The sequence below is a fragment of the Octopus sinensis genome, linkage group LG9 (assembly GCF_006345805.1).
Source record: "Octopus sinensis linkage group LG9, ASM634580v1, whole genome shotgun sequence".
Classification (NCBI taxonomy): domain Eukaryota; kingdom Metazoa; phylum Mollusca; class Cephalopoda; order Octopoda; family Octopodidae; genus Octopus; species Octopus sinensis.
Window position 1 is genome coordinate 61,819,288 of NC_043005.1, and position 27,493 is coordinate 61,846,780.

At 36.6% G+C, this 27,493-nt stretch overlaps 1 protein-coding gene across 1 annotated transcript in view; it reads right to left on the reverse strand.

The window, feature by feature from the left end:
• The window catches only part of LOC115215679 (receptor tyrosine-protein kinase erbB-4), a 128,993-nt gene that overhangs the window by 73,648 nt on the left and 27,852 nt on the right, over positions 1–27,493 (reverse strand). The window contains exons 2-5 of the mRNA XM_029784945.2: positions 20,391–20,750; positions 13,626–13,757; positions 12,035–12,118; positions 11,657–11,778 (exon numbers count right to left, since the gene is read on the reverse strand). Coding sequence (XP_029640805.1) covers positions 11,657–11,778; positions 12,035–12,118; positions 13,626–13,757; positions 20,391–20,750 — 698 coding nt within the window. The remainder of the gene's footprint in view (positions 1–11,656; positions 11,779–12,034; positions 12,119–13,625; positions 13,758–20,390; positions 20,751–27,493) is intronic.

The following is a 27,493-nucleotide window of genomic DNA, read 5'->3' on the forward strand; positions in this document are numbered from 1 at the left end:
AGGACTGAACCCAGAACATGGTTGGTAAGCAAACTACTTACCATATATATATATATATATACAATGGGTTTCTTTTAGTTTCCATCTACCATATCCACTCACAAGGTTTGGTCAGACCAAGACTATAGAAGACACTCAACCAAAATGCCACACAGTAGAACTGAACCCAGAACCATGTGGCTGAGAAGTGATTTTCTTAAGTACACATCCATATATAGACAAATATATAAATACAAACTTCCACAAATGCACTTGCACATCTATGTATCAAAGACTGAAACATATACACAAATGCACACACACACACACACACGTGCATTTGTGTGTGTGCACGCTGATAAGAATATATTCAAAAGTATGGACAAATAAAAGTAAAAATCTACCATTTAAAAGTGAATCATGTTAATATGAGGTCATGGCAGCTATTAATCTTTATGGAAGGCGGAAACCATACATACTAGATGTTATGCATATGACCATAGTAGAAAAATAAAAAAAGAACCAACAGATTCTTCAAAGGAACATAACAAAGAATGCAATGTGGTGTTGTATGGCACACAGCATGGTGTGATGTCGTGTCATGCTATGGATGTGGGAAAATGAATAAAAAAATATTAAAAAAAATAAATGCTACAATGTAAGAGAGAGAGAGAATGAGGAAGGGTGTGTGAGAGATACAGATAGATAGAGAGACTGAGAGAGAGAGAGAGAGAGAGAGAGAGGAAGTGGATGGATTCCATTCTGTATGAAATAATGAAAATAGCAATTATGTATCACAGAGAAGGTTAGGGAATTGGCATATTCATTTGAGTGCCTGGATACACAACATGATTTTACTCCCAATAGTGAATGGGATTTTCAATTAAAGCTATCTCTCTCTCTCCCCCATCTCTATCTTACCTCTCTCTTGCCCTCTCCCTCTCACACTGTCTCTCTTCCTCTCACTCTCTACCACACTGCCTCCTCTCTCTCTCTCTCTCTCTCTCTCTCGCTATTTATTTTAATTTACATTTCATCATCACAGTTTGGAACTCTCCCAGGATATTTAGACAGTTCATGCCTATTTGATGTGACTTTAAAAGACAACAACAAGAATGGTTTGTGGTTTTTGTGGGGTGGGTTTTTTTTTTTTTTGCCATTACAAGGATAACATACTACAGAAAATAATTTTAGACACAACCTCCACTACCACCACTACCACTACCAAAAATAATAAAAATAATAATGATGACAATGGTGGTGATGATGATGATGATGACCAAATTGTTTCCATTTATTGAATATGATCCCCCACTCCACTCCACTATAATCACATATGCACTTCCTGAACCTATGTTTAAGCCAACCTATATTTTAACCTATTTTATAAATATAAGAAAAATGAAAAATAAAATACTATAGAATGAAATAACTGACAAAAGAAAGACACAAATGATCACTAAAGACAAATATTTCAAACACTAGTTTATGTTATTTTGGGTATATTTTTTTCCCAGTTTTTTTTTTATTTCAATTATCTTCATCAACTATACATAATTAATTTGTATTTCTAATGGGATTATAATTAGAAATTGTTGAGCTAATAATAAATGACTAGCCAATAATAATAATAATAATAATAATAATAATAATAATAATAATAATCCTTTCTACTAAAGGCACAAGGCCTGAAATTTGGAGGAGAGAAGACTAGTCGATTACATCAACCCCAGTGTTTCACTGGTACTTAACTTATTGATCCCAAAAAGATGAAAGGCAAAATTAACAACAGCAGAATTTGAACTCAGAATGTAGCAACAGGGAAAATACCGTTTAGCATTTTGTCCAGCGTGTTAAAGATTCTGCCAGCTCACTGCCTTAACAACAACAACAACAATAATAATAATAATAATAATAATAAAGTATTATCATATACATGTTTTACCTTGATGTAAAAGATAAGCTGCAGCAAATATTCTTCCCAATACCACAGATTTGCTTGTGTTTGACCTCAACCAGTTGAGCATGTCCCTTAGTGGCTGACAATATATGCATCTCTGATCATAAGCAGGAGTAGTTGGGGGAGCATCATAGCCATGTGTTGAAAAGAATTCTTTGAGGTTTGAATAATTCACTTTTAGAAACACGGGTGTTTCATTTATCCTTAAACAACCCTTATTCAGGGACCTTTTGAGCAGGATGGGCTATTCAGCATGAAGAAAATTCTAACAGAACCGCCCCCCCCCCTGCAAGGTTATCTAGATATAACATTACCATGTTGCACACATATGTTTGTGATGCAGGTGCCTAGTATACCCTTATCAGATGGGTAGTCATGATGGGTATATTGGGCTTTGAATATTTGTATCAAATGTCACTTTGATGGCATACACTATTTTCTCAATAATAATATTAATAAGCATGGTTTATGATTTAAGCAAAGGTCAGTAATTTTCAATATGGGAGTATGTCAATTGCATCAACCCCAGTACTTCACTAGTGATTTATTTTATCAAGCCTGGTTGAATGTAAGTTGACCTCAGCAGGATTTGAACCCAGAATATAAAGAACTGAAAGAAATGTTGCAAGGCATTTTCCCCAATGCCCTAATGCTTTTGCCAGCTTGCAGCCATGAAAAATGATGATGATAATAATAATTCTTTCTACAATAGGTAGAAGGCCTAAAATTTGGAGGAAAGGGATAAGTCAGTTACAATAACCCATCTTCAACTGGTACTTGTTTCACCAACCTCATAAGGATGAAAAGCAAAGTCGATCTCAGCAGAATTTGAAATCAGAACATAAACCTGGAAGAAATGCAGCTAAGAATTTTGTCCAGTATGCCAAGATTCTTATTTCTTTATTGCCCACAAGGGGCTAAACATAGAGGGGACAAACAAGGTCAGACAAAAGGGTTAAGTCGATTACATCGACCCCAGTGCGTAACTGGTACTTAATTTATCAACCCCGAAAGGATGAAAAGTAAAGTCGACCCCGGCGGAATTTGAACTCAGAACGTAACAGCAGACGAAATACTGCTAAGCATTTTGCCTGGTGTGCTAATGTTTTTGCCAGCTCGCCGCAGTATGCCAAGATTCTGCCAGCTCAGTGCCTTTAAGAGTAATAATGATAATTCTTTCTATAATAGGCACAAGGCCTGAAATTTTGAGGAAGTGAGATAATTATTTCCGCCTAATCATCATCTTCAGGTCATTCAGAGGAAAGTGCCCTTTCCATGTATTTTGAATAATTTTAGTTTTCATCCAACTATTTTCCTGTCTTTTATTTCGATTCTTTCCCTCTCTGATGGTCTACTACTCCTCTCCAGATTCTATTTTCTTCCCATCATGATGATGAGATGGTACAGCTGGTTGAGGCCAAGGAGGATACAACTGCTCTCAACTTCTGGTTTCAGGGTTGAGGTGTGTCTTTCAAATATCTTTGGAGCTGCAGCCAATGCTGCAACAGGTAGTACTTTTAGAGCAGCAACCTCCAGGATTTGCCATTGTTGATGTTTCTGCTTCTGTCCACTGCTTAACATTTCCATTTCCTCAGAGCAGAAAGTACTCAAATGGCTCTCACTCCAACATGTACATTAGCTGGCCTTTCTACCTTGCACCATTAATCACGTTGCATTATTATTTTTTTCTTTCTTTTTTTGCTCTTTGTTTTCACACTGACAATAAGGTGCAATTTTGAAATTGCCCTGCAATTCAAAAAAACATTTGAAATTGTCTAAACTGACTCCCTCCTGACCATATAATCATTTTCATCACTTGTGTACTGAAGATCTGTCTCTATAGCACTGCATAAATAACAATAAACCAAGAGTCAATGGTTATAATACAGTGTGAGTCTATGGACAGGCATGTATTGCACCTGCATGGTTTGTCACATCATCCATCTGTCTTGAAAATCATGCTGGTATCTCCATCACTAAAAGGCGGCGAGCTGGCAGAATTGTTAGCATGCTGGGCGAAATGCTTTTCATCTGCCGTTATGTTCTAAGTTCAAATTCCGCCGAGGTCAACTTTGCCTTTCATCCTTTCGGGGTCGATTAAATAAATACCAGTTACGCACTGGGGTCGATATAATCGAATTAATCCATCTGTCTGTCCTTGTTTGTCTTCTCTGTGGGTAGTAAAGAAATAGGTATCTCCATCACTCACAATGATCACATCATCCTCCTCTTCAGACACAAACTGAATGCCCCCTTTGCATTTCCTTTTGCCTATTCTTGGGCAAGGAGATATGCTCATTTATAAACTCTTCCACAACAAAGGCAACTCTGTTATTTATCATTTCCATTGCAAGCATAACACTCTGCTAAGTTAACTACGTAGTTTTCATATGGTCACTCGGCCTGCCAGAAATAGCAGCCATATCTCACTCCAAAAAATCTTCCAATCTACCTGAAATGAATGCGTGCTAACTTCAGTAGGTATGTCTGCTATCATAGTGCTGGGTTGACCAAATTATTGTGGATGAAATTTGGTAGAAAGAAACTACACGGTAGCCCAAGAGAAAGACACCCCATGTTCTTGGAAGCTGGACAGTGTCCATGCTCTGTTTTCAACCCTTTTGACAACAACCTGCCTGAAACTACCACTGGTTTTATTATACAAATTTTATCATCATCATCATTTAACGTCCATTGTCCATGCTGGCATGGGTTGGATGGTTTGACCAGGGTTGGAAAGCTGGAAGTCTGAGTTGGAATGGTTTCTATGGCTGGATGCCCTTCCTAACACCAACCACTCCAAGAATGTATTGGGTGTTTTTACATGCCACCAGTATACAAACTTCTAATTTAAAACTGATCTGGATTAAAACCATCAATCAAAACTTTATGTTAATTCATGTTCCAAACACCAGCATAATAACAATGAAGATATTTTACTAAATTCTTCATTTATTTCAAAATGAGCTTATGCAAAGCCAGTGTATTTCAACAAAAAAGTGGTAACAAAAGTGTTAACATCATCACCAGACCACTGAATGCCTTTAGGAGAATAAACTCTGTTGCAATGGTAAGAGTTAGGATTGGGATTGGATTAGGGTTAGGTCTGAAGATAACATACTCCCATAATCTGGGAAGGTCTTAAAAGGGTTACTGATGTTGCCAATCCTCTTCTGAGAAAAGCAATAACATTAAAGACAAAGAAAAAAATTCTATTTTCTCTATCATTTGGGACTATTTTAAACATTTTTCTTTTCTTTTTAGCTTTGTTAAATAAAAATTACAAAAATGCTTCATATTTTCATAATTGTTTCTTTTCTTTTTTCCCCCCATTTTTCTTTGGTATTTGACCAACAAATGATCTAATTTTTTTCTTTTTTATTTCAAACAAAAAACAATAGAAAATGAGCGTAAAACAATAGCTACAATTTAGTTATCTCAAAAAATCCCAAACGCACACACATATATACATACACATACAAACACACACACACACATGTGCACACTGTCATTTTGACAGTCTGTCTCCAACAATCTCTCTCTCTCTCTCTCTCTCTCAATTTTGAATACAAAACTTTCTCTTTTTTGTTTTTTAATAGCAAAAATGTACCGAGTCACCCCAAGGATAATTACAAATGTGAAACAGAAAAATAAATACATATACTAACAAACAAACAAACAAACGAATAAAAGGAAAGGAAAAGAAGATGTGTGTTAGATGCAATAATAATGATGCATCCGCAGAGAAATGATGATCTAATTGGTAGCTATGGTAATTTGTTGAAAGTCAAATAAAAGATTTGAAGTTCACCTAATAATAGTGAGAAATAGTTGTGATGAGGAGGAGGGTATGTGTGTGTGTGTGTGTGTGTGTGTGTGGTAGGGTTGTTGTTTCTTGTTTTGGTGGTTGTCATAGTGGTGGTAGTGGTCGAAGGTTTTGTTATAAATGGTGATGGTTGTGACATTAGAGGCAGTGGAGGTGATGGCAATGGTTGCAGGGGGTGGTTTCTGGTAGTATGAGTAGTTGTGAAAGTGGTTGTGGTTGTGGTTGTAGTTGCAGCAGTGGTGGTAGTAGTTGTGCAGATAGTGGCTACGGTCTTCATTGTAGTGGTAGTAGTAATTATAGTGGTGGTGGTGGTAGTTGTGGTTGTGGTGGTGATGGTTCTTATGGTAATGGTTATAGTGGTGAAGGTTTTGGTGCTAGTGGTTAGGGTTCTAGTAGCATGGGATGTTGTAGTGATTGTGGTTGTGGTGGTGGTAGTGATGGTTGTGGTAGTGGCTGCAGTGGTGATGGTTTTGGTGTTAATAGGGGTTGTGAAGATAGTAGTGGTTTTGGTGCCAGTAAATGTTGTAGTGTTAGCAGTGGTTGTGATTATGGTTCTGGTAGTATGGGTAGTTGTAGTAATTGTCATTGTGATTGTGGTTGTGGTTATGGTAGCAGTTGTAGTGGTGATGGTTTTGGTGTTAGTAATGGTTGTGATGTTAGTAGTGGTTTTGGTGCCAGTAGTGGTTGTAGTGTTACTAGCAGTTATGATGGTGGTTCTGGTAGTATGGGTAGTTGTTGAGTGTGGTTGTGGTTATGGTAATAGCAGTAGTGGTAGTTGTGAGGATGGAGATGGTTGTTGTCATTGTAGTGGTAATAGTATTTACAGTTACAGTGGTGGTGGTGGTGGTTGTGGTTGTGGTTGTATTGGTGATTGTTGTAGTATTAATAGCAGTTGCAATGGTAGTGTTTGGGTTTTTTTATAGTAGTTGTAGTTGTATAGTCGTGGTGGTAGTATTAATAGCAATTGTGTTGGTGGTGGTCACCTTGATTGTGATAGTGGTATGAGTTGTAGCAATAATAGTAGAGATGATTGTGATGATGGTTGTAGTAGCAGTGGTTGTAGTATTAGTAGTTCTTGTAGTAGTAATGTATTTGTTGTAGTAGTAGTGGTGGTGGTGGTGGTTGCAGTAGTAGTGGTTGTAGCTAGTCTTTTATCTTTTTACTTGTTTCATTCATTGGATTGCGTCCAAGCTGGGGCACCGCCCTGAAGCATATTTTGAGTCAAAGAAATTGCTGACACTAGTACCACTTATTCTATTGGTCTCTTTTGCTGAACCACTAAGTTACAGAGGCGTAAACAAACCAATGCACATTTTCAAGTGTTGAAGGGAAACAAACACAAATACACACACACAGAAATATATATAACTGAAAAAAGCCCAGTGTATATCTATATAGATATGTGGTCCGATCAATAAGTGTCCGGACTGTTGCTGTAGTAATGAAGCTGAAGCACACAGAGTGAAGTTGCTTGACGCGGATTGACCTTGAACTCTGCTGTGCATGTGCACTAAGTATTAACATTCTTGCTCGCTTCGGCTATTTACAGCAGTGCTTGGAAGGAAGGTGTGTAGATTGTGATCGATACATTGACCATGACAGAGAAAGTTGAGCAGAGAATCTGCATCAAATTTTGCCAAAAGCTTGGTGATACCTGCTCGGAGGCCTACGCAATGTTTTCAAAAAGTTTTCATCATTCTCAACACGATCAAGAAGATCTTGTGCAACTGAAACCCAAGCGTCTTTTTGGTCAGCTGAAAGCAGTTGTGGCACAAACTTGGCAGACATGCATCTCATACCCAAATCTTTAGGGATAATGGACTGAACTGAACTGAACTGAACTGTAACTAATTTGCACATCCTCTGATAACTCATGGATGGCAATTCAATGATATCACTGCACAACTGTGCATACATCTGCAGTGTTTTTCTCACTTCTGCTGGTTGCAGGTCTCCAAGAATGTTTATCAATATCGACATTTTTTCATCCATCTTGGAAACGTCTGAACCACTCATACACTTGTGTGCAGCTCATACACTCCTCTCTATACACTTTCTGCAACCTTGCGTAGGGCTCTGAGCAGGTATCACCATGACAAGTTTCTCTGCACCTTGGGCAAGTGTCTTCTACTATAGCCTCAGGCTGACCAAAGCATTGAGAGTGGATTTGGTAGATGGAAACTGGAAGAAGCCCATCATACATACATATATATACATATGTGTATATATATATATATATATATATATATATATATATTTATATATATATATCACAGTTTAATGACTGAAACAAGTAAAAGAAAAAAGATAAATATATATATATATATATATATATATATATATATATATATATATATATATATATATATATATATATATATATATATATATATATATATATATATATATATATATATATTATATGCACACACACACGCGTGTGCACACAAATATATATACACAATGGGCATTTTACAGGTTCCTGCTACCAAATCCGAAATCCATTCACAAGGCTTCGGTTGGCTCAGTGCTACACTTTCCCAAAGTGCCACACAGAACACACTTGCCCAAGGTGCCACATAGTGAGACAGAACCCAAGACCACAAGGTTGAAAAGCAAGATTCTTAACCACATTTCCATGCCTGCTCTTAGTAATTTTTATTTTTGTCTTTGACATTGTCAATCCATATAATTCTTCTTGTCAACAACTCTTAATGTATGGCATAGATTATGGAAGCTCAAAAACAACAATTTCTTTAAACTTTTGATATCCAAATGAGAGATGTGAAGAAAGAGAAAATAAAAGGAACTCTGAGAAAAGAGAAGCAGAGAGAGAAAGTGGGGGGACATGCAGACAAAGACAGAGAGAAAAAAATAAAAAGAGGCTGATAAAAAGATGAGAAGGAGTGAGTGGAAATGGGGAGAGATACATTCAGAACAATGAGATAAAATGAAAGACAGAGAATGAAGAAAGAGTAAGGAGAGGTAGAGTGAGAGGGAGAGAGAGATTAGGAATGACAGATAACATATAATCAAGCATCCTTTCAATGTGACAAGAAAGAAATATATTTCTAGGAAAACTATTGGAATTATTCATCATTATCATCATCATCATCATAATTATAACAATTATTGTGTAGAACACAAATGTGATTGGTTGAAGTGGTTGTCCCATCTGATTTGCAATCCCGTCTTCATTTTCTGGCATTAAAAAAATATATATAAAAAGACAAAATGTCTAGAGTCTTGTTATTTTGGAGGGTTCTTGGGGAGGTAGGGAGAGGTGTTTTTAGTTTATTATTTTATAGGCATGGTTGTGTCAGAAGCTTGCTTCCCAAATGCATAGTTTCAGGTTGGGTCCCATTGCATGTCATCTTGTGTGTCTTCTACCATAGCCCTGAGCCCAACCAAAACATTGTGAGTGGAATTTGACAGACAGAAACTGAAAGAAGCCCATTGTATAAATAAATAAATGTGTGTGCGTGTGTGTGTGTCTAGGTGTAAGCATGGCTGTGTGGTAAGAAGCTTGCTTCCCCACCAAACTTGATGGCCTTGAACCAAAATTTGAAATCATTATCATTATTATCACCATCATCATCATCATCATCATCATTATTATTATTATTATTGAGTGAGAGAGCAGTGCATGCCATCAAAATGACACTGGGGTAAAATATACAAAACCCAATATACCCATCATGACTACCCGTATGATAAGGGTACACTAGGCACATGCATCACAATCATATGTGCACGACATGGTGATCTCATATCAAGATAAACAGCACATGACCTTGCAGGTGGGGCCCAGTTAGAATTTTCTTCTGGTTGAGTAGCCCATTCTGCTCAAAAGATCCCTGAATAAGGGTTGTTTAAGGATGTTGAACGAAACACCCATGTTTCCAGAGGTGAATTATTCAAACCCCAAAGAATCCCTCTCAACACATGGCTATGATGCTCCCCCACTACTTCTGCTCATGATCAGAGATGCACATATCATCAGCCACTAAGGAACATGCTCAACTGGTTAAGGTCAAACAACTGACAAGCAAATCTGTGGTATTGAGCAGAATATTTGCTGTAGCCCATCTTTTATACCAAGACAAAACAATGTACATGATAACACTTCCAATCAGTTAAGATCACTGCCTGGTACTGCATCACGGCATTTATTATTATTATTATTATTAGAATGTATGAGGAGAAATATGTTAGCGGGTTATTAACATCATGCCCTGGAGGAATGAATAAGATGACAGGAGAATATATTCAAATTTATACAAAACTGTTTGATTAAATATTCTCCTTTCTCTCTTTTTCTTTCCATTTTTTCTGTCGTTTTCTTTTTTCTGTCTTTTTCTTTTCACCTGTTATAAAATTGAAACTAAAAAACTGATGATGTCATTCCATCAACATGTGGACGCTGGTTGCTCTCGTTGATACATTACATTTACGTTTCTGTAATTTTGAATTTTTATCGCTTCTTATTTTGAACTTCACAAAGACAGACATACTGTTGAAATATCGTTCACCTAATAAAATATCTTACAATCGAATCTTGCTCTTCGTCTTGACTGTTTACCTTTGTGAAGAGTTACGTCAATCCTTTTTAAATATTATTATTATGATTATTATTATTATTATTATTATTATTATTATTATCATTACTAAGGCAGCAAGCTGGCAGAATTGTTAGCACGCCAGGCAAAATGTTTTGCAGCATTTAGTCTGCCTTTACGAAGAAAAGCGGTGAAATGGCAGAATCATTAGCATGTAAAACAAAATGCTTCGCGGTATTTCACCCATTGTTCTGTTCTGAGTTCAAATTCTGCCATGGTTGACTTTGCCTGCCATCCTTTCAGGGTCAATAAAATAAGTACCAGATGAACATTGGGGGCGATGTAATCGACTCATCTCCTCCCACTAAATTGCTGTCATTGAGACAAAATCTGAAACCATTATTATTATTATTATTATTATTATTATTATTATTATTATTGAGTGAGAGAGCAGTGCATGCCATCAAAGTGACACTGGGGTAAAATATACGAAACCCAGTATACCCATCATGACTACCCGTCTGATAAGGGTACACTAGGCACATGCATCACAACCATATGTGTGTGACATGGTGATCTCATATCAAGATAAACAGCACATGACCTTGCAGGTGGGGCCCAGTTAGAATTTCCTTCTGGTCAAGTAATCCATCCCACTCAAAAGGTCCCTAATAAGGGTTGTTTAAGGATGGTGAACAAAACACCCATGTTTCCAGAAGTGAATTATTCAAACCCCAAAGAATCCCTCTCAACACATGGCTATGATGCTCCTCCACTACTTCTGCTCATGGTCAGAGATGCACATACCGTCAGCCACTAAGGGACATGGTCAACTGGTTAAGGTCAAACAACTGACAAGCAAATCTGTGGTATTGAGCAGAATATTTGCTGTAGCCCATCTTTTATACCAAGACAAAACAATGTACATGATAACACTTTCAATTAGTTAAGATCAGAAGCCATGAGAGCCACTGCTTGGTACTGCATCAGGGCATTTATTATTATTATTATTTATTATTATTACTACTACTATTATTATTATTATTATTATCACCAAAAAAGGTGGGGATCAGGCAGAATTGTTAGCACACTGACTGAAATGCTTTGCAGCATTTTGTCTGTATTTACATTCTGAGTTTAAATGCTGCCACGGTCAACTTTGCCATTCGTCCTTTTGGGGTTGATAAAATCAGTACCAACTAAGATCAACAAGAACAATGGTAAAAAAAAAAAGCAAATTCAATTCTCATACAATTGTACCTCTTGTAAATAGCTAAGAAGAGAAAGAAATGGGGGGAAATAGAATAATACAGTTTAAGCCAATCTACTTACATAGCAATCTCTGTTTGTAGGTCCTGTACAGCCTCCAGCACATTCACTATGGCAACACTGACTGCTTGTAGGACCAAAGCACCTATATGCACAAGAACTGGAGCAAGCTGAACCATTATTTTCTAGAAAGGATCAGAAAAATTACATGTATATATACACACAAACAAACACACACACACACACATGCATATGTGCACACATGCATGCACACAATATGCTTACATACATTTTCCAGCAATCACATTCCACTTGTAAGACATTGTTCAATCCAAGGTATAAAAAGAAAAGAAAATGCTTTCTCAGGGTTTCATAGTGTGGGACTGAACCTGGAATCATGCAATGAAACTCATATGAAATAAATGCTGAGCAAGAACTCACGTGTTTGACACATGTCTATACCAAGGCCCCAACAGCTAATAGTATCAGTCCGCAGTTTGTGACAGCCATGTATACAGCCATAACCTATAAAAATAAAGCATCAGTTTCATCGTGTAAAGACTTCAGTTTTCATTTAAATAAAATAATATGAAGAAATATTTTTAGTAAATATTATCATTATTATTATCATTATCATTATTATTAGTAGTAATAAGGTGGCGAACTGGCAGAATCGTTAGCACACTGGGCAAAATGCTTAGTGGCATTCCATCCATCATTATGTTCAGAGTTCAAATTCCACTGAGATCAACTTTGCTTTTCATCCTTTCAAAGTTGATAAAATAAGCACCAGGCTAACACTAGAATCAATGCAATTGACTCATCACCTCCCCCAAAATTGCTGGCCTTGTGCCAAAATTTGAAACCAATATTATTATTATTATTGAGTGAGAGCAGCACATATCATCAAAGTGATGCTGGAGTACAAATATAAGAAGCCTAATATACCTAGAATGACTATCTGTCAAATAGGAGTACACCAGGCACTTGCATCACAACCATATGTGCACGACATGGTAACTTCGTGTCAAAATAAACTGCACATGACATCGCAAATGGGACCCAGTTCAGAACTTTCTTCTTCTTCTTCTTCTTCTTCTTCTTCTTATTATTATTATTATTATCATCATCATTATCATTATCATTATCATCATTATCATTACTATTATTATCATTATCATTATTATTATCATTATCATTATTATTATTATTATTATTATCATCATTATTATTATTATCATTATCATTATTATTATTATTATTATTATTATCATTATCATTATTATTATTATTACTATTATTATCATTATTATTAATTGTGAGATGCAGAGCAGCACTTCGTCTGTCTTTAGCTTCTGAATTCAAATTCCACCAAGGTTGACTTTACTTTTCATCCTCTCAGGGTCGATAAAATGGATACCAGTTAAGCACTGGGGTCAATCTAATGGACTTAGCTCCTTTTCCAAAATTTTTGGCCTTGTGCCAAAATTTGAAACCAATATTATTATTATTAATATTAATGTTGATAAGACAGTGAGCTGGCAGAATTGTTAGCATGCCGGGCAAAATGCAGCATTTCGTCTGTCTTTACATCTCAGGGTTGTTAAAAAAAGTACCAGTTGAATGCTGGGGTTGATGTTGTTAGCATGCTGGACAAAATGACAGAACAATCAGCACGTTGGACAAAATGCTTAGCAAGATTTCACACATCTTTACAGTTTGAGTTCAAATTCTGCCAAGATTAACTTTGCCTTTTATCGTTTCAGGGTTGATAAAATAAGAACCAGTTGAGTATTGGGGTCAGTAATCGACAACCCCAACCCTCCCACAAAATTCAGCCTTGTGATTATAGTAGAAAGGATTATCATTAAGAAAGCAGCAGTAGCAGTAGTGGTGTGAAGTAGTATGGCAGAAACGGTAAAGAACTTTGAATTTAGTTTCACAATGAAATTTGATGAAAGCCGGACAAAATAGAACAATTAGAAATATAAGTAAATGATATAGAATATTAGAATCATTGAATAGACCTTACATTTTGCCTTTTCTGTTTCATGGTAGACCACCGCAACTTGGGACGTTCGTGGAACTATAAGAGTCCATGCTATGGTGTCGATGAAACACAGAAAATTGTTCTTGTAGATGACCACATTACCATTACTAATTTCTGAAAAAAATAATCAAAAAAGGATTAAGAAATTTAATGGTGACACAAAAACATGACTGATATCCATATTTGTTACACAAATTTCAAGTGTTCTTGATTTTATTTGTTGGTGGTAATTGTTATCTAACTAAAGAGTTCTAACTGAGCAAAGATATTTAAGAACAAAACACTTCTGTCATGACAGTCCAATCTTTTGGGATACCTAGGATGAGGATTCCTAGTTTTTTCTACTTTCTACCGAAACAAAAAAGATTATTGATTACTTTGAGATAAAACAATAAAACTACTGGTGCACTTTACGTTGGAAATTTGTTTTAAATGGTTAAACCACTAAACTACTTAACCCTGGATAAGCTTTTAAACTGCATCTAGTGGTCAAGAGATTTGTTGTCCAAGGCATCCTTCCTTCATTGAGATTACTTAAGAAAATTTAGTTGCAGGAGTGGCTGTGTGGTAACTAGCTTGCATACAAACCACATGGTTGCAGATTCAATCCCACTGCATGGCACCTTGGGCAAGTGTCCTTTACTATAGTCTCGGGCTGACCAAAGCCTTGTGAGTGGATTTGGTGGATGGAAACTGAAAAGTCCGGCGTATATATGTATATATATGTGTGTGTGTGTGTTTGTGTGTCTGTGTTTGTCCCCCCTCCAACATCACTTGACAACCGATGCTGGTGTGTTTACATCCCTGTAATTTAGCGGTTCGGCAAAAGTGACTGATAGAATAAGTACCAGGCTTACAAAGAATAAGTCCTGGGATCGATTTGCTCGACTAAAGGCGGTGCTCCAGCACGGCTGCAGTCAAATGACTGAAACAAGTAAAAGAGTAAAAGAGTTGCTATTTCTGGCAAGCAGAACAACCACATAAAAGTTCTTGACATCAAAGTAAAAGGAGCAAAAAAAAGAGCCCAGACTAAATGTTAGTCTCATAACTTTTGGACAAACATTTCAATTCATCATACTCCTTTTGTGCAAGTATACTGCACACATGCAAAATGTGATTGATACTTTCATTTCCTTTCCTGCAGATTCTACATTAGCTGTCTGACTGGGTTTTGTTGATCTTTACCTTTTTCAGATTTCTTCTGAGGGCTTGTTTGTGAGTGGTGCTAAAATTAGTGCTTAAGTCTCTCATTTCAATTTCCCATCCATCAACCAAAGCCAGCATTCTTTACTTCCAACATTTTTGGTTTGTTGTACAAATCAGCCACGTAATTTCATTTCTTTCCATTCGTTTGTTCTGTTGTTCTTCATTTTCTGTTTGAATTCTCCAACTGTTTCAGTCACTTTCTGGATATCTCTGTCTGCCAATAGTATTCTTTCTTTACTCTGCACAACATAATTTTTCAGACCCGGAATCATAGTATTAACAGTGTCTTCTGTGATGAGTAATCCTCTGCCACCTTCCTTTCTTGGTAGATAGAATCGGTCGGTATTACTTTTATAGGGTGGAGTGTGTTCTTCAGTATGAGCAGCTTTCTTGTTCTTATATCCAAGTTCTGTAACTCGACCGTTGTCCATTGCAAAAAGGGAGCAGTGTATCTCAGTAATGTGGTATAACCCATGTCTTTATGGCTTTAATGATGTTCCCTCCATTTAACTATTTCAAACACCTTTCTAATTCTCCTCTTGTGCTCTTTATTGACTTTCTCCCTCATATGCTTAGCAACATTTTGCCCAGTTTTATGTTCTGAGTTCAAATTTCTTTTTATCCTCTTTAGGTTGATAAAATAAGTACGAGTTACACACTGGGGTTGATGTAATCAACTTACCCTTCCCCCAGAATTGTTGGCCTTGTATCAAAATTTGATAGCAACATCATCATTATTATTATTATTATTATTATTATTAAGGCTATGAGCTGGCAGAATCATTAGCATGCTGGATGAAATGCTTAGCAGTATTTTGCCCATCACTACATATGTAAACTCTCTAAAGGAATGTAAAGATGCAGGCCGGAAAGCAGAGCATTTTCCAATCGAAGTCAGATGTAGAGGTTTCTTTGGACACAGTGTGAGGCAACTGATGTTATCGTTGGACCTAACTCATTGTAAAGCAAGTACCATCATGAGTGATATCCAAACTGCAGTGGAAAAGTCTGCTGAGTTTGACTTTACCTTTCACCCTTTTGGGGTCGATGAAATAAGTACCTATTTCTTTATTACCCACAAGGGGCTAAACACAGAGGGGACAAACAAGGACAGACATAGGTATTAAGTCGATTACATCGACCCCAGTGTGTAACTGGTACTTAATTTATCGACCCCGAAAGGATGAAAGGCAAAGTCGACCTCGGCGGAATTTGAACTCAGAACGTAACGACAGGCGAAATACCGCTAAGCCTTTCGCCCGAGGTGCTAACGTCTCTAGTACCAGTTATGCACTGGAGTTGATGTAATCAATTAGACCCCTCCCCACAATTTCAGGCCTTGTACCTATAGTAGAAAGGCCTATTATTATTATTATTATTATTATTATTATTATTATTCAAAAGGGCGAGTGGAATTTGGCTATTATATCTAGCAGTCTATAGATTCTGGAGTGGAATGCAGAGAGGTGGCTAACCCATAGAGACCTAATCTGAATAACAACCTTTCACTTATATATTTTTTATACAATGATACTGCAAGTAATAAACAAGATTTTATTTTTAGTTCTTTCCTCCCACTACTACCACCACCACCACCACCACCACTGCCATCATTTATTTTATTTAATCTTAAAAACTAGCTTAAGATATCATATTTTTCAAAACCTCTCCCTCCCAAAAAACTAAAAATGGATAGCAAAAAATTCTGAAATACATCAAAGATGGCTTTTTTGTTATTGTTTTCATTTTATGTGTTTATTTATTTATTTATTTAATTTATTTATTTAATTTATTTATTTTATTTATTATGTTTGTTGAAAGTTTACATTATTCACTTTTGGCAACTATATTTACATACATAATCTGTTTGAATGTACATTCACATACGCATACAAAACAAAAGTGAGAAAAGAAATGATTGTTATATGGAGAGAGAAGAAGAAGAAGAAGAAGAAGAAGAAGAAGAAGAAGAAGGAAGATGAGTAGGAATGGGAGTGGGAGCAGAAGAGGCTTGTTTTCAATGTAATGTAAGCCAACATAAGGGATCAGGGTAAATTGCAAAAGCTGGTATACATGCATCATATTATATTATACATAGATCCAGTCAGTTGATCAACAGTATCAATGCTATCAACAAGTGCATAACAGTATCAACAACAGCATCAACAACAACAGCACGTGAGCCAACAAGGGGACTTCCATGCAGTCATTCAGCCTGTACTCAACTGCCTTCAAATTACACCCTACCATGTTAAGTAGAGGACAGACGCATTTGATAATGTAGTCCCACATAGACCTAAAATGAAAAATTTTTTAAAATGGTGCTTCAACAACTTGACAACATTTTATTTGTAATTTAATTCAAGGCCATGGTGGTTAAGAAGCTTCCATTGCAGCCACCTGGTTTTGAGTTCAGTCCCACTTCATGCCATTTGGATAAGGCTCTTCTACTATAGCTCCTAACCAACCAGTGCTTTGTGAGTGAATTCAGTAGAGAGAAACTGTGTGGAAGCCTGAGCATCAGATAGGTTATGACAAATGAGCAAGACGTTTGGCAATATACTCTTTTACTTGTTTCAGTCATTTGACTGTGGCCATGCTGAAGCACTGCCTTTAGTCGAGCAAATCAACCCCAGGACTTATTCTTTGTAAGCCAAGTACTTATTCTATCGGTCTCTTTTGCTGAACCACATCAGTTTTGCAGAACCAGCATTAGTTGTCAAGCGATGTTGGGGGGACATACACAGACACATACAAACATATACACACACACATATATATATATACACATATATATGACAGGCTTCTTTCAGTTTCCATCTACCAAATCCACTCACAAGGCTTTGGTCGACCTGAGGCTATAGTAGAAGACACTTGCCCAAAGTGCCACGCAGTGGGACTGAACCCCGAACCATGTGGTTGGTAAACAAGCTACTTACCACACAGCCACTCCTATGCCTATGTGTAGCTTGAGAAGATTCATCAAGCCAAGTGTAATCCTAGTCATGGCCCTTGCTAGCATCATATAAATGACACCTGTGAAATTGCAGTCATGGCCTTTGCCAGAGTCATGCACATGGCACCCATGCCAGTGGCATGTAAAATGCACCCATTACACTCTTGGAGTGGTTGGCATTAAGAAGGGTATCCAGCTGTAGAAACCAAGCCAAATCAGACTGAAACCTGGTGCAGCTCTCCAGCTTGCCAGTTCCAGTCAAACCTTCATACCAGCATGGAAAACAAACTTTAAATAATAATAATAATGATGATGATGGTGGTGGTGGTGATGATGGATGGATGGATATATGCTATGCCAGCATGGAAAACAAACTTTAAATGATGATGATGATAGATAGATAGATAGATAGATGAGGGGTGCTCAGAAGTTCCTTGTTTGAAGGGTACCATGAAAGGCCTGGTTGGAGGCCTAACCTTATGAGTTCTTTTACAGGGCTTTAAAAAATTGAAGGACCACTGCAATAAATGTGTGAATTTAAGAGGAGAAGAAGTTGAATAAAATCATAATTAACTGATCTTCCTGTATTTTCTTTTACCCATGGCAAGATGGTGTGAGAGCAGTTGCTATGGCACTGAGGTAGATCCAGCCACCCCATTAACGGGAAATAAACCCAGATTTAAAAGACTGGATGATGATAATGATGGTTTGATATGGTCATTTATAATAATTATAAAATAAATTTTGTGGATGTACAAGTCTCCATAGCCTTTATTATTATTAATATCGTTGCTATTATATTAACCTGTAGTATGTCCAAATTTGACCAAATGCATTTTTTCCAATATTTATTTTTGCTTGCAATAGCCAGTTCTTTTGGTCAAACTATCATGTCTCCAGCTGCTTCAGATGCCAAGATATGAAAACTGTCAAAGAGTAGTACAACGGTTTTGCTATGGAATGGTAAAACTATTTTTTTGTTCTCTGAAAAAGCAAAGTTTTGGACATACGATACTTTTGCATAATAGCAACAATTTACAATTTTTACTGTCCTGCGAAGAGTACACAAAATTACCCATCTGAAGAATTCACGGAGTGACTAACAACTAATTGTAGTCACAGGTGTTAGAAACTCATCATAGTGGTTAGCCATTAACTGAAACTTAACTGAGAGCCAATACGGTATCTTCCCGGGTAATATATCCCTCCAAACTCACATTTATATATCTATCTATATTATACTAAAACTCAAAGTTCATCTGTTACTACCATTTTATTAAGATGATAAAGATTACAAATAAAATAGTCATTTCCCCCTTTAAGAAAACAATCAAGTTGAAAATGTCAACACTTCAAAGAGTTGTCGAAGCTACCACCATCCGTCCTTTTATCTTACTTTCTTTTTTCTTCCCATAATCATTTATACAACTTTCTGAGTGCTGTGAACGTGAAGGATAGAAATTCTCCCTATATTTTTATGAAATATTTTTGAATTGTGGATACTTGACTTTTTTTTTTTTAAAGGGAAAAATTTCTATTTTATTTCAAATAGAATATTAAACTTTATCATCTTAATTAAAAGGTAGAAAAACAGACAGAGGGACTATCTTTTTATAGATGAAGATCAGTTGCAGTGGGAGGAGTTGACCCTCATGAGAATGGAAAAACAAACAACAAATGGGTTGTGCCTTATAATGAAACTCATTTAAGAGCATCCAAATGCCAATGCAACACTGATATCATTGCTTCAGTGAGGTCAATTAAGTATGTCATCAAATACACAGTGCAAGTTGCTGTTCAAATAAACTATGATAATGAAATTAGTCAATGACTAATGGGTAGGTATACAGGACCATCTGAAGCAGTTGCATCCATTTTAGGATTTTCAATTCATGAAAGAGCACCTGCAATAGTGAGACTGCAAGTTCATCTACAAGATGAACAAAGACTATTGTTCAGAAATAATGGGGATATATATGGCTGTCACTGAACGATATATGTGAACAATATTGACAGAATTCTTTTCATTGTGCATCAATGATGACTTTGCAAAAACATTCCTTTATGCTGAAGTACCCATGTATTTCACTTGGAACAGTAGCAACACAGAATGGCAAAGGAGAAAGTGAGGAAAAAAGTTGGAGAAAGTGAGGAAAAAAGTTGAAGGCCATTTGAACATTTTCAAAGAAGAAACACTTGGTCATGCTTATGTTGTCACACCAAAGGCAGGAGAACTGTATTATTTAAGAATTTTATTGCATGTACCACTGATGTCCATAGGAACTTCTTGCAAGTTGTGGAAAACGATTTTCTCTTTTATCATTACTATTTTTAACTGGACTGCTACTGAATTTTAAATGTCTTTAACCCTTTAGAATATCTCGCCTAAATATTCTACCTGCTTAATGTTCAAACTAGCCAGACCTGACCTCTCACATCTACCCTACAACGTCATTCTAAAAATAAACAATCATATCATCAAAATTTCAAAACTATGAAATAATGTATGATTAATTCAAAACAATGTGAATAAATAAGCATTGCATTAGACAGAGTAATCTGAATGCTGAAGGATTAAGACTCACCGGTGAGAGCTGGCATTTGTAGTTCTCGAAGTCCGATATCTGAGTCATTCGGTTTGTGGTTCATGATCACACACAGACTGCAAAAGCTGCCATCAGTCCATTCAAAGTTGTCTGAACCTCGAATAATCTGAAGACTGTGAAGAGGAATATAACGAGCATAGATACTAACAATTAGTACATAACCAGTTACTATTCGAATATCTTTTAGGAAATTAAGATCATAATCTTGATCCCCATCAAGGAACTTCAGTTCTAAGTTTCCATCGACGTAAGTACAGTTTGAGTAGCGATTTTTGTATCGAGAGTAGCGTATAGCAGAATCTCCAGATATTGACATTCCATTGTCGGTACCAAGGCAAACTGAAATGAGAAAAAGAGTTCAATAAATTAGAAAGATATTTACTTATTTCTTTACTGCCCACAAGGGGCTAAACATAGAGGGGACAAACAAGGACAGACAAATGGATTAAGTCGATTACATCAGCCCCAGTGCGTAACTGGTACTTAATTTATCGACCCCGAAAGGATGAAAGGCAAAGTTGACCTCGGCAGAATTTGAACTCAGAACGTAACGGCAGACGAAATACGGCTACGCATTTCACCCGGTATGCTAATGTTTCTTCCAGCTCGCCGCCTTGAAAGATATTTACTAGTCACAGAATTAGAAAGATATTTACTACAGTCACAAGGTTACAAATTTGTAGGAGACAGGCAGAGCTTACTTATTCAAACTCACATCAGTCCCTAAACACTAATTATAAATGAACCAATTAAAGAGCTTCCATATAGTCAGTTAACATGCTAAAAATGTCAGCTACATCTCCTGCAAATCATAAGTGACAGTTATCAAAAAAAAGCAAAGATATGCTGGGTAATGCAGTCCAAGATACGTTTGATGAAAAAAGAAATACAGATGGAAAGGTCAATAGTCACAAATGAAACACTTTTGATCATAGCTTTACTCAACCAGGGCTAACCTGGAGGTACCATATTTACCAGAATACAAGTCAAATTTTTCAGACCGTAATTTACAGCCAAAAAATGTGAAATGCAGCAGGATTTGAAAAGATAGTGACAATGTTCAAACGTTTATGTTATATATATTATGTTGACTCATATCTGGAAAATACAGTAAATGGCAAAACAGCAACTGGTACAAATTATACTAGAACAGAGAAAAGAATGAAAGGTAGAGTTTGCTCCAGCAAGATTTGAACACAGAATATAGAGGCTTGAAATGAATGATAAAATATATTTAGTCCAGATCATTACCAAATCTGTCATTTTTAGCTAATCTCTATATATATAAAGCTGAAGTTGTCTGTGTATGGCAGGTTTGGTAGCCTTCAACTAACACTATCTCCTGCGAGACCCTGAGGCACAAGTTGACCAAAATTGAGAGTATGATAGAAGAAGGCTTGCTCTTCCTTCTGTAGAAGAAAAATTCAAATCGGACCATGTTAACTTTTTTCTATGAAAATCCCTATTTTTTACAATTTTTTGACAGCTGTGTTGTCATTTTTTGGTGTATTTCAACTAGAAAAATGTTCACTTAAAGAGAATAACAAGCTACATAATGCAAAATTTTTACTTTTCAAAAATTCCAATTCTAAAGGGTCGAAAAGAAAACAAGCCCGAGTAACACTGGGCTATACTGCTAGTTAGATAATAAAACCAAGAAACAAGAAATAAATGCTAAATCATTTTACTTATTCCACATCAATTGCCACTAATCTTTAGCATTTAAACTGACCATATCTGGCCAAAATATTCTGCCTGTTTTATATTCAAACCAACCAGATCTGACCTCTCGCACATAACCTACAATGTTGTTCTAAAATTAAATAATTTCATCATTGAAACCTTGGAGCTACAAGATAATGCATGATTAAGTCAAAACAATGTGAATAAATAAGCATTACACTCGACAGAGTAACCTGAATACTAAAGGGTGAAATCTGGTTGACTGATGTTGAGAGAAAATAGCAGAGGGCAAACAAACATCAGTACAATTCAATGAGATGCATGACTGCATATTTACACACTTAATTACAGGAATGGCTGTGGGGTTAAGAAGCTAGCTACTCAATCATGTAGTCTTGAGTTCAATCCCAGAGCACAGCAACTTGAGAAAGTGTCTTGTACTTTAGCACTGGGTCCAACAAAAGCCTTGTGAGTGGATCTGATTGACTGAAACTGAAGACAGATAAAAAGAGAAATCAAAGGAATCCATAGGTAAAAAAATGTTTGAGAAACACTGACCTAAAATTTTTTTTTCAAAATGAAAATTTAAATTGTGTTTTCACATTTTTTTGTTACAGGTTTCTGTAAAGTGGATGGCATTATAAAGGGCATCCACCCATAAAAACCATACCAAAACAGACATCACTGGTGCTGATGCCACATAAAATGCACTCAGTTCACTCTGTAAGGTGGTTGAGGCAATAACAGAGAAATTCAAGACAGGATGCCCCTGGGAGCTCCTCTATGCTGATGACCTTGCTCTAATAACTGAGTCACTATCAAAACTAGAGGAGTTTCAGGTGTAGAAGCAAGGTCTAGAATTGAAGAGCCTTAGAGTCAATCTAGCAAAAACAAAAGTCTTAGGAAGTAGGAAGGCAGACAAATCACAAATCCCTTCAGGTAGATGACCCTGCGTAGGTAGAAACTCCATAAGTTATGGACACATAAGAAGTGCCATAATAACAAAGGAAGACTAACTGGGAAGATAGTTTTTGCTTGTGGCATAGGCACAGGGGCAATAAACACTGAAAACATACAGAAAACAGCTTCCGTCACATGCCAGGGGCAAAAACTAGAAATAGTTGATAGCTTCTATTACCTAGGTGACCAAGTCAGTAGTGGAGGTAGATGCTCTGAGAGCATAGCTGCTAGAATAAGAATAGACTGTATGACATGTGTGCAAACAGCCATGCTACATGGCAGATGTGTAATGTCAGTGTACATACATGACAGAGTATAAGCACCCAGAGAGAAAAGTCGGACATAAGAAGCATCAGATACAGTGTGCAAGAGAGACAACTGCGCTGGTATGATCATGTGTTGCATATGGATGAGGACAGCTGTGTGAAGAAGTGTCACACCCTAACAGTGGAGGGAACCTATGGAAGAGTTAGACCCAGGAAGACCTGGGATGAGGTGGTGAAGCACAACCTTTGAACATTCAACCACACAGAGACAATAACAAATGACTGAAACCTTTGGAGATATGCTGTGCATGAGAAGACCTGGCAAGCCAAGTGAGACCATAACTGTTGCCTATGCCAGTGTATCATAACCAGCCCATTTAAGAGTACCCTTCAATTAAAGGGCAATAAACTGTGCTTAAGAAGACCTGTTGAGTCAAGTGAAATTATTGAAATGGCTGATGCCAGTACCGCCTGATTGACACCTGTGCCAGTGGCACGTAAAAAGTACCATTCAAACGTGGTCAATACCAGTCCCACTGGACTGGCTCCCATGCCAGTGGCACGTAAAATGCACTATATGAATGTGGTCAATGCCATTACCGCCTGACTGGTCCAGTGCCGGTGGCACATAAAAAGCACCATTTGAGTATGGTCGATGCCAGTGCTGCTTAACTGGTCCTCATGCCGGTGGCACGTAAAAAGCACCCACTACACTCTTGGAGTAGTTGGCATTAGAAAGAGCATCCAGCTGTAGAAACCTTGCTAGATCAGATTGGAGCCTGGTGCAGTCTTCTGGCTTGCCAGTCCTCAGTCAAACTGTCCAACTCATGCCAGCATGGAAAGTAGACGTATGTTGATGATGATGAGATGACAATAATGATGATGATGCAGCTATAAAAACTATGCCAAAACAGACCTCACTGGTGCTGGTGCCACGTAAAAAGCACTCGGTCCACTCTGTAAGGTAGCTGGCATTAGGATAGGTATCCAGCCATAAAGACCATGCCAAAACAGAGATTGAAGCCTGGTGCAGTCTTCTTGCCCACTCCTGTTAAACCCATGCCAGCATGTAAAATGGACATTAAATGATAATGATGATGATGACGATGATGATGATAATGATATGTCATTATAAAGCTGGTATTTGAAACATCAATTAACGGGAAAGTTTTAAAGCCAGTTTTAATTTAGGTCACTTTAAAGTAGGAAGTTTGTATCAGAGAAACAGAGGCATTTTGAATAGTTAATGTCATTGATTAATAGATTTACAGAATCAGAAATGATCTGGAGTTAAACTAGAACAGTAACCATGACAACAATTCTTCCTTTATAGTACAACTTTAAAAATAAATAAATAAATAAAAGGTCATCAATTGACCTGTAGAATCTTCAAACCCAAACAACCCTTTTAGGTCATATATACAAATTATTTATAAAATGACATGAATTCTCAAATACCATTCTCACAGGCAGCTTGCCAAGCGCTCGATACAATTCCACAGACTAGATAGACTTTATTACAATGCATGAGTGTGTGTGTGTGTGTGCGCGCGCGCGCATGTGTGTACTTTAATAACAGTTCAACTCAGCTTCCTATGACTTAACATTTCATGGGCACATAGGGCAAACACATCCCTTCCAGTATCTGATGAGAAGGGCCCATCCTACGCACCTACAATGCTTTAAGTTGTATGAAGCTGAGTCAAACTGTCATTAAATTATATATAACTCCCACGAAATGTGTTGGGAGCCACCTTCTTTCATTTGTTCACTGACTCATAATATATCATCATCATCATCCTCCTCATCATCATCATCGTCCTTTAACGTCCATCTTCCATGTATGTATACATATATATATATGTGTGTATGTGCATGTGAGTGTGTGTGTGTATGTATGCATGTACGTATCTATGTATGTAGCTGTATATGCATGTAGATGTATGTACATACATATATATATATATATATATATAGTATGTATGTATGTGTATATATATGTGCATATATATATATATATATTATATATGTGTATATATATATATATATATATATATATATATATGTATGTATATATATGTACATATACAGATATGTAATTTTACATATATATATATATATATATATGCACAAACATACAAATATATATATAAATGAAAATGTATGTGTGTATAGCCCTGAGAGGCTCCTAAACGGTGCCGCCTTGAGAAAAACAGATTTGGTTTCCGAAATCTGCATCCCAATGAGAAAATAGTTGGTTTACAATTAGTCAAAAAATACAATTTGCTATGAGAAATAACTCAACTTTTAGATCAACAAATCTCCCACTATCTGTTTCCATCAAATGCTCTCTCTCTTTTATGCCTTTCCCCTCTTCCTATATATTGACCACACTCTTTATCACTCTGTCTGTATATGTACAACTCTCACGCATGCTGTCCCTCCCTCTCTCTCTCTTCATATGACATATAACTGCTTTCATTTTGTTTAAAACTTCATCTTCTTATGTTTACTTTCATTTTATGATAGACAGCTATCACCCAGAAAATGATATCTTCCAAATCTTTCTCTCTCTTCTTTACTGATTGTGTAAAAATTATCAAATTTTAAACCTTTGTAGCATTTTCCTAAAATTTTTCTGGAATAGATGACTCACAAAATCGGATTCTGTGTGAAAAAGTACATCAATATACCAAATTTGAAATTTTTCACTTAATTTTAAAATTTCAAATTTGACTGCAACAGAAAATTTCTCTCTCTCTCTCACTCTCTATCTATCTATCTATCTATCTTCCTCTCTCTCTCTCTCTCTCTCTCTCCCTCTATTTATCTTTGTCTTTCATCTATGCTTTTCTCATTGTAAATTTTTCCCATTCTCTATATTTACCACACTGTCTCTCACTCTCTGTATATAAATATCACTCACATTGAGTGTGTGTATGTGTAGATGTATGTATGTGTGTGTGTGTGCAAGCGCATGTGTATAAAGAATTCTTTATACACATACACACATAGGTGAAAGACCCTCACAAAGCATCAGCAGTGAGCTAAAAGCTTTACATCTACGCACCAAATGGAAAAACAAAAGCTTAGTGTATCAATACATTATAATTTGCCCCAAATAATACAGAAATCTGTCTTGAGCAAGAGGCCTACCTCTCGGAGAAGATATGGCTTGACATGGAACAAAAAAATTAAAATAAAGGCATTCTGTTGTGAAAATTGCCCAGCAATGACAGGATACTCAGCTAGAATATATATATAGGTGCAGATGTGACTGTGTGGTAAAAAGTTTGCTTCCCATCCACATGGTTCCATGTTCAGCCACACAGCATATTACCTTGGGCAAGTGTCTTTTACGATAGCCTTAGGCCAACAAATGCCTTGTGAGTGGAGGTCATCACTGAGGTCACCTTTGCATTTCATTCTTTCAGTGTTGATAAAATAAGTACCAGTTGAGCACTGAGGTTGATGTAATCAACTAGCCCCATTCCCACAAAAATGTCATGCTTTGTGCCTTTGTTAGAAAAATATCATTATTATGATATATAAAGGCAGTGAGCTGGTAGAATCATTAGCACACCAGACAAAATGCTTAGCGCCATTTCTTCAAGCTTTAAGTTCTGAGTTCAAATGCCTATGATCCACAAACAACACCCAATATGAAGGAACTCCTTCATATCACATATCCATGCTTACCAGCAGGACTACCTCTCATCTAAAATTTAATAGTTTTTATTTCAATTTTTACTTTTTATCTTCTTATTTATTTTCATTTCACAGGATTCTTGTCATGAAACAGGATGTTGAAAATGGATACTGTTGTAATGGATAGTGTCATTCTACTAATAAAAATACATGCACTTGTTGTAGATCACTTTTCTTTTTATTATTGCTTCTAATATAGACCCAAGGCCTGAAATTTGGGGACAGGATCTTAGCTGATTATATTGAACTTAATATTTGACTAGTAGTTTATTCTTTTGAATTTTACAGGACGAAAGGCAAAAACTGACCCTGGTTGGATTTGAAATCAAAATCTAAACTGCCAGAACAGATACTGTAAAATATTTTGTCTAAGGATCTAATAATAAATATGCTAATGAATCATTCTTAATTGGTGTTCAGAAGAGCATCCAGTGGCAAAAACAATGCCGAAGCACACATGGAGCA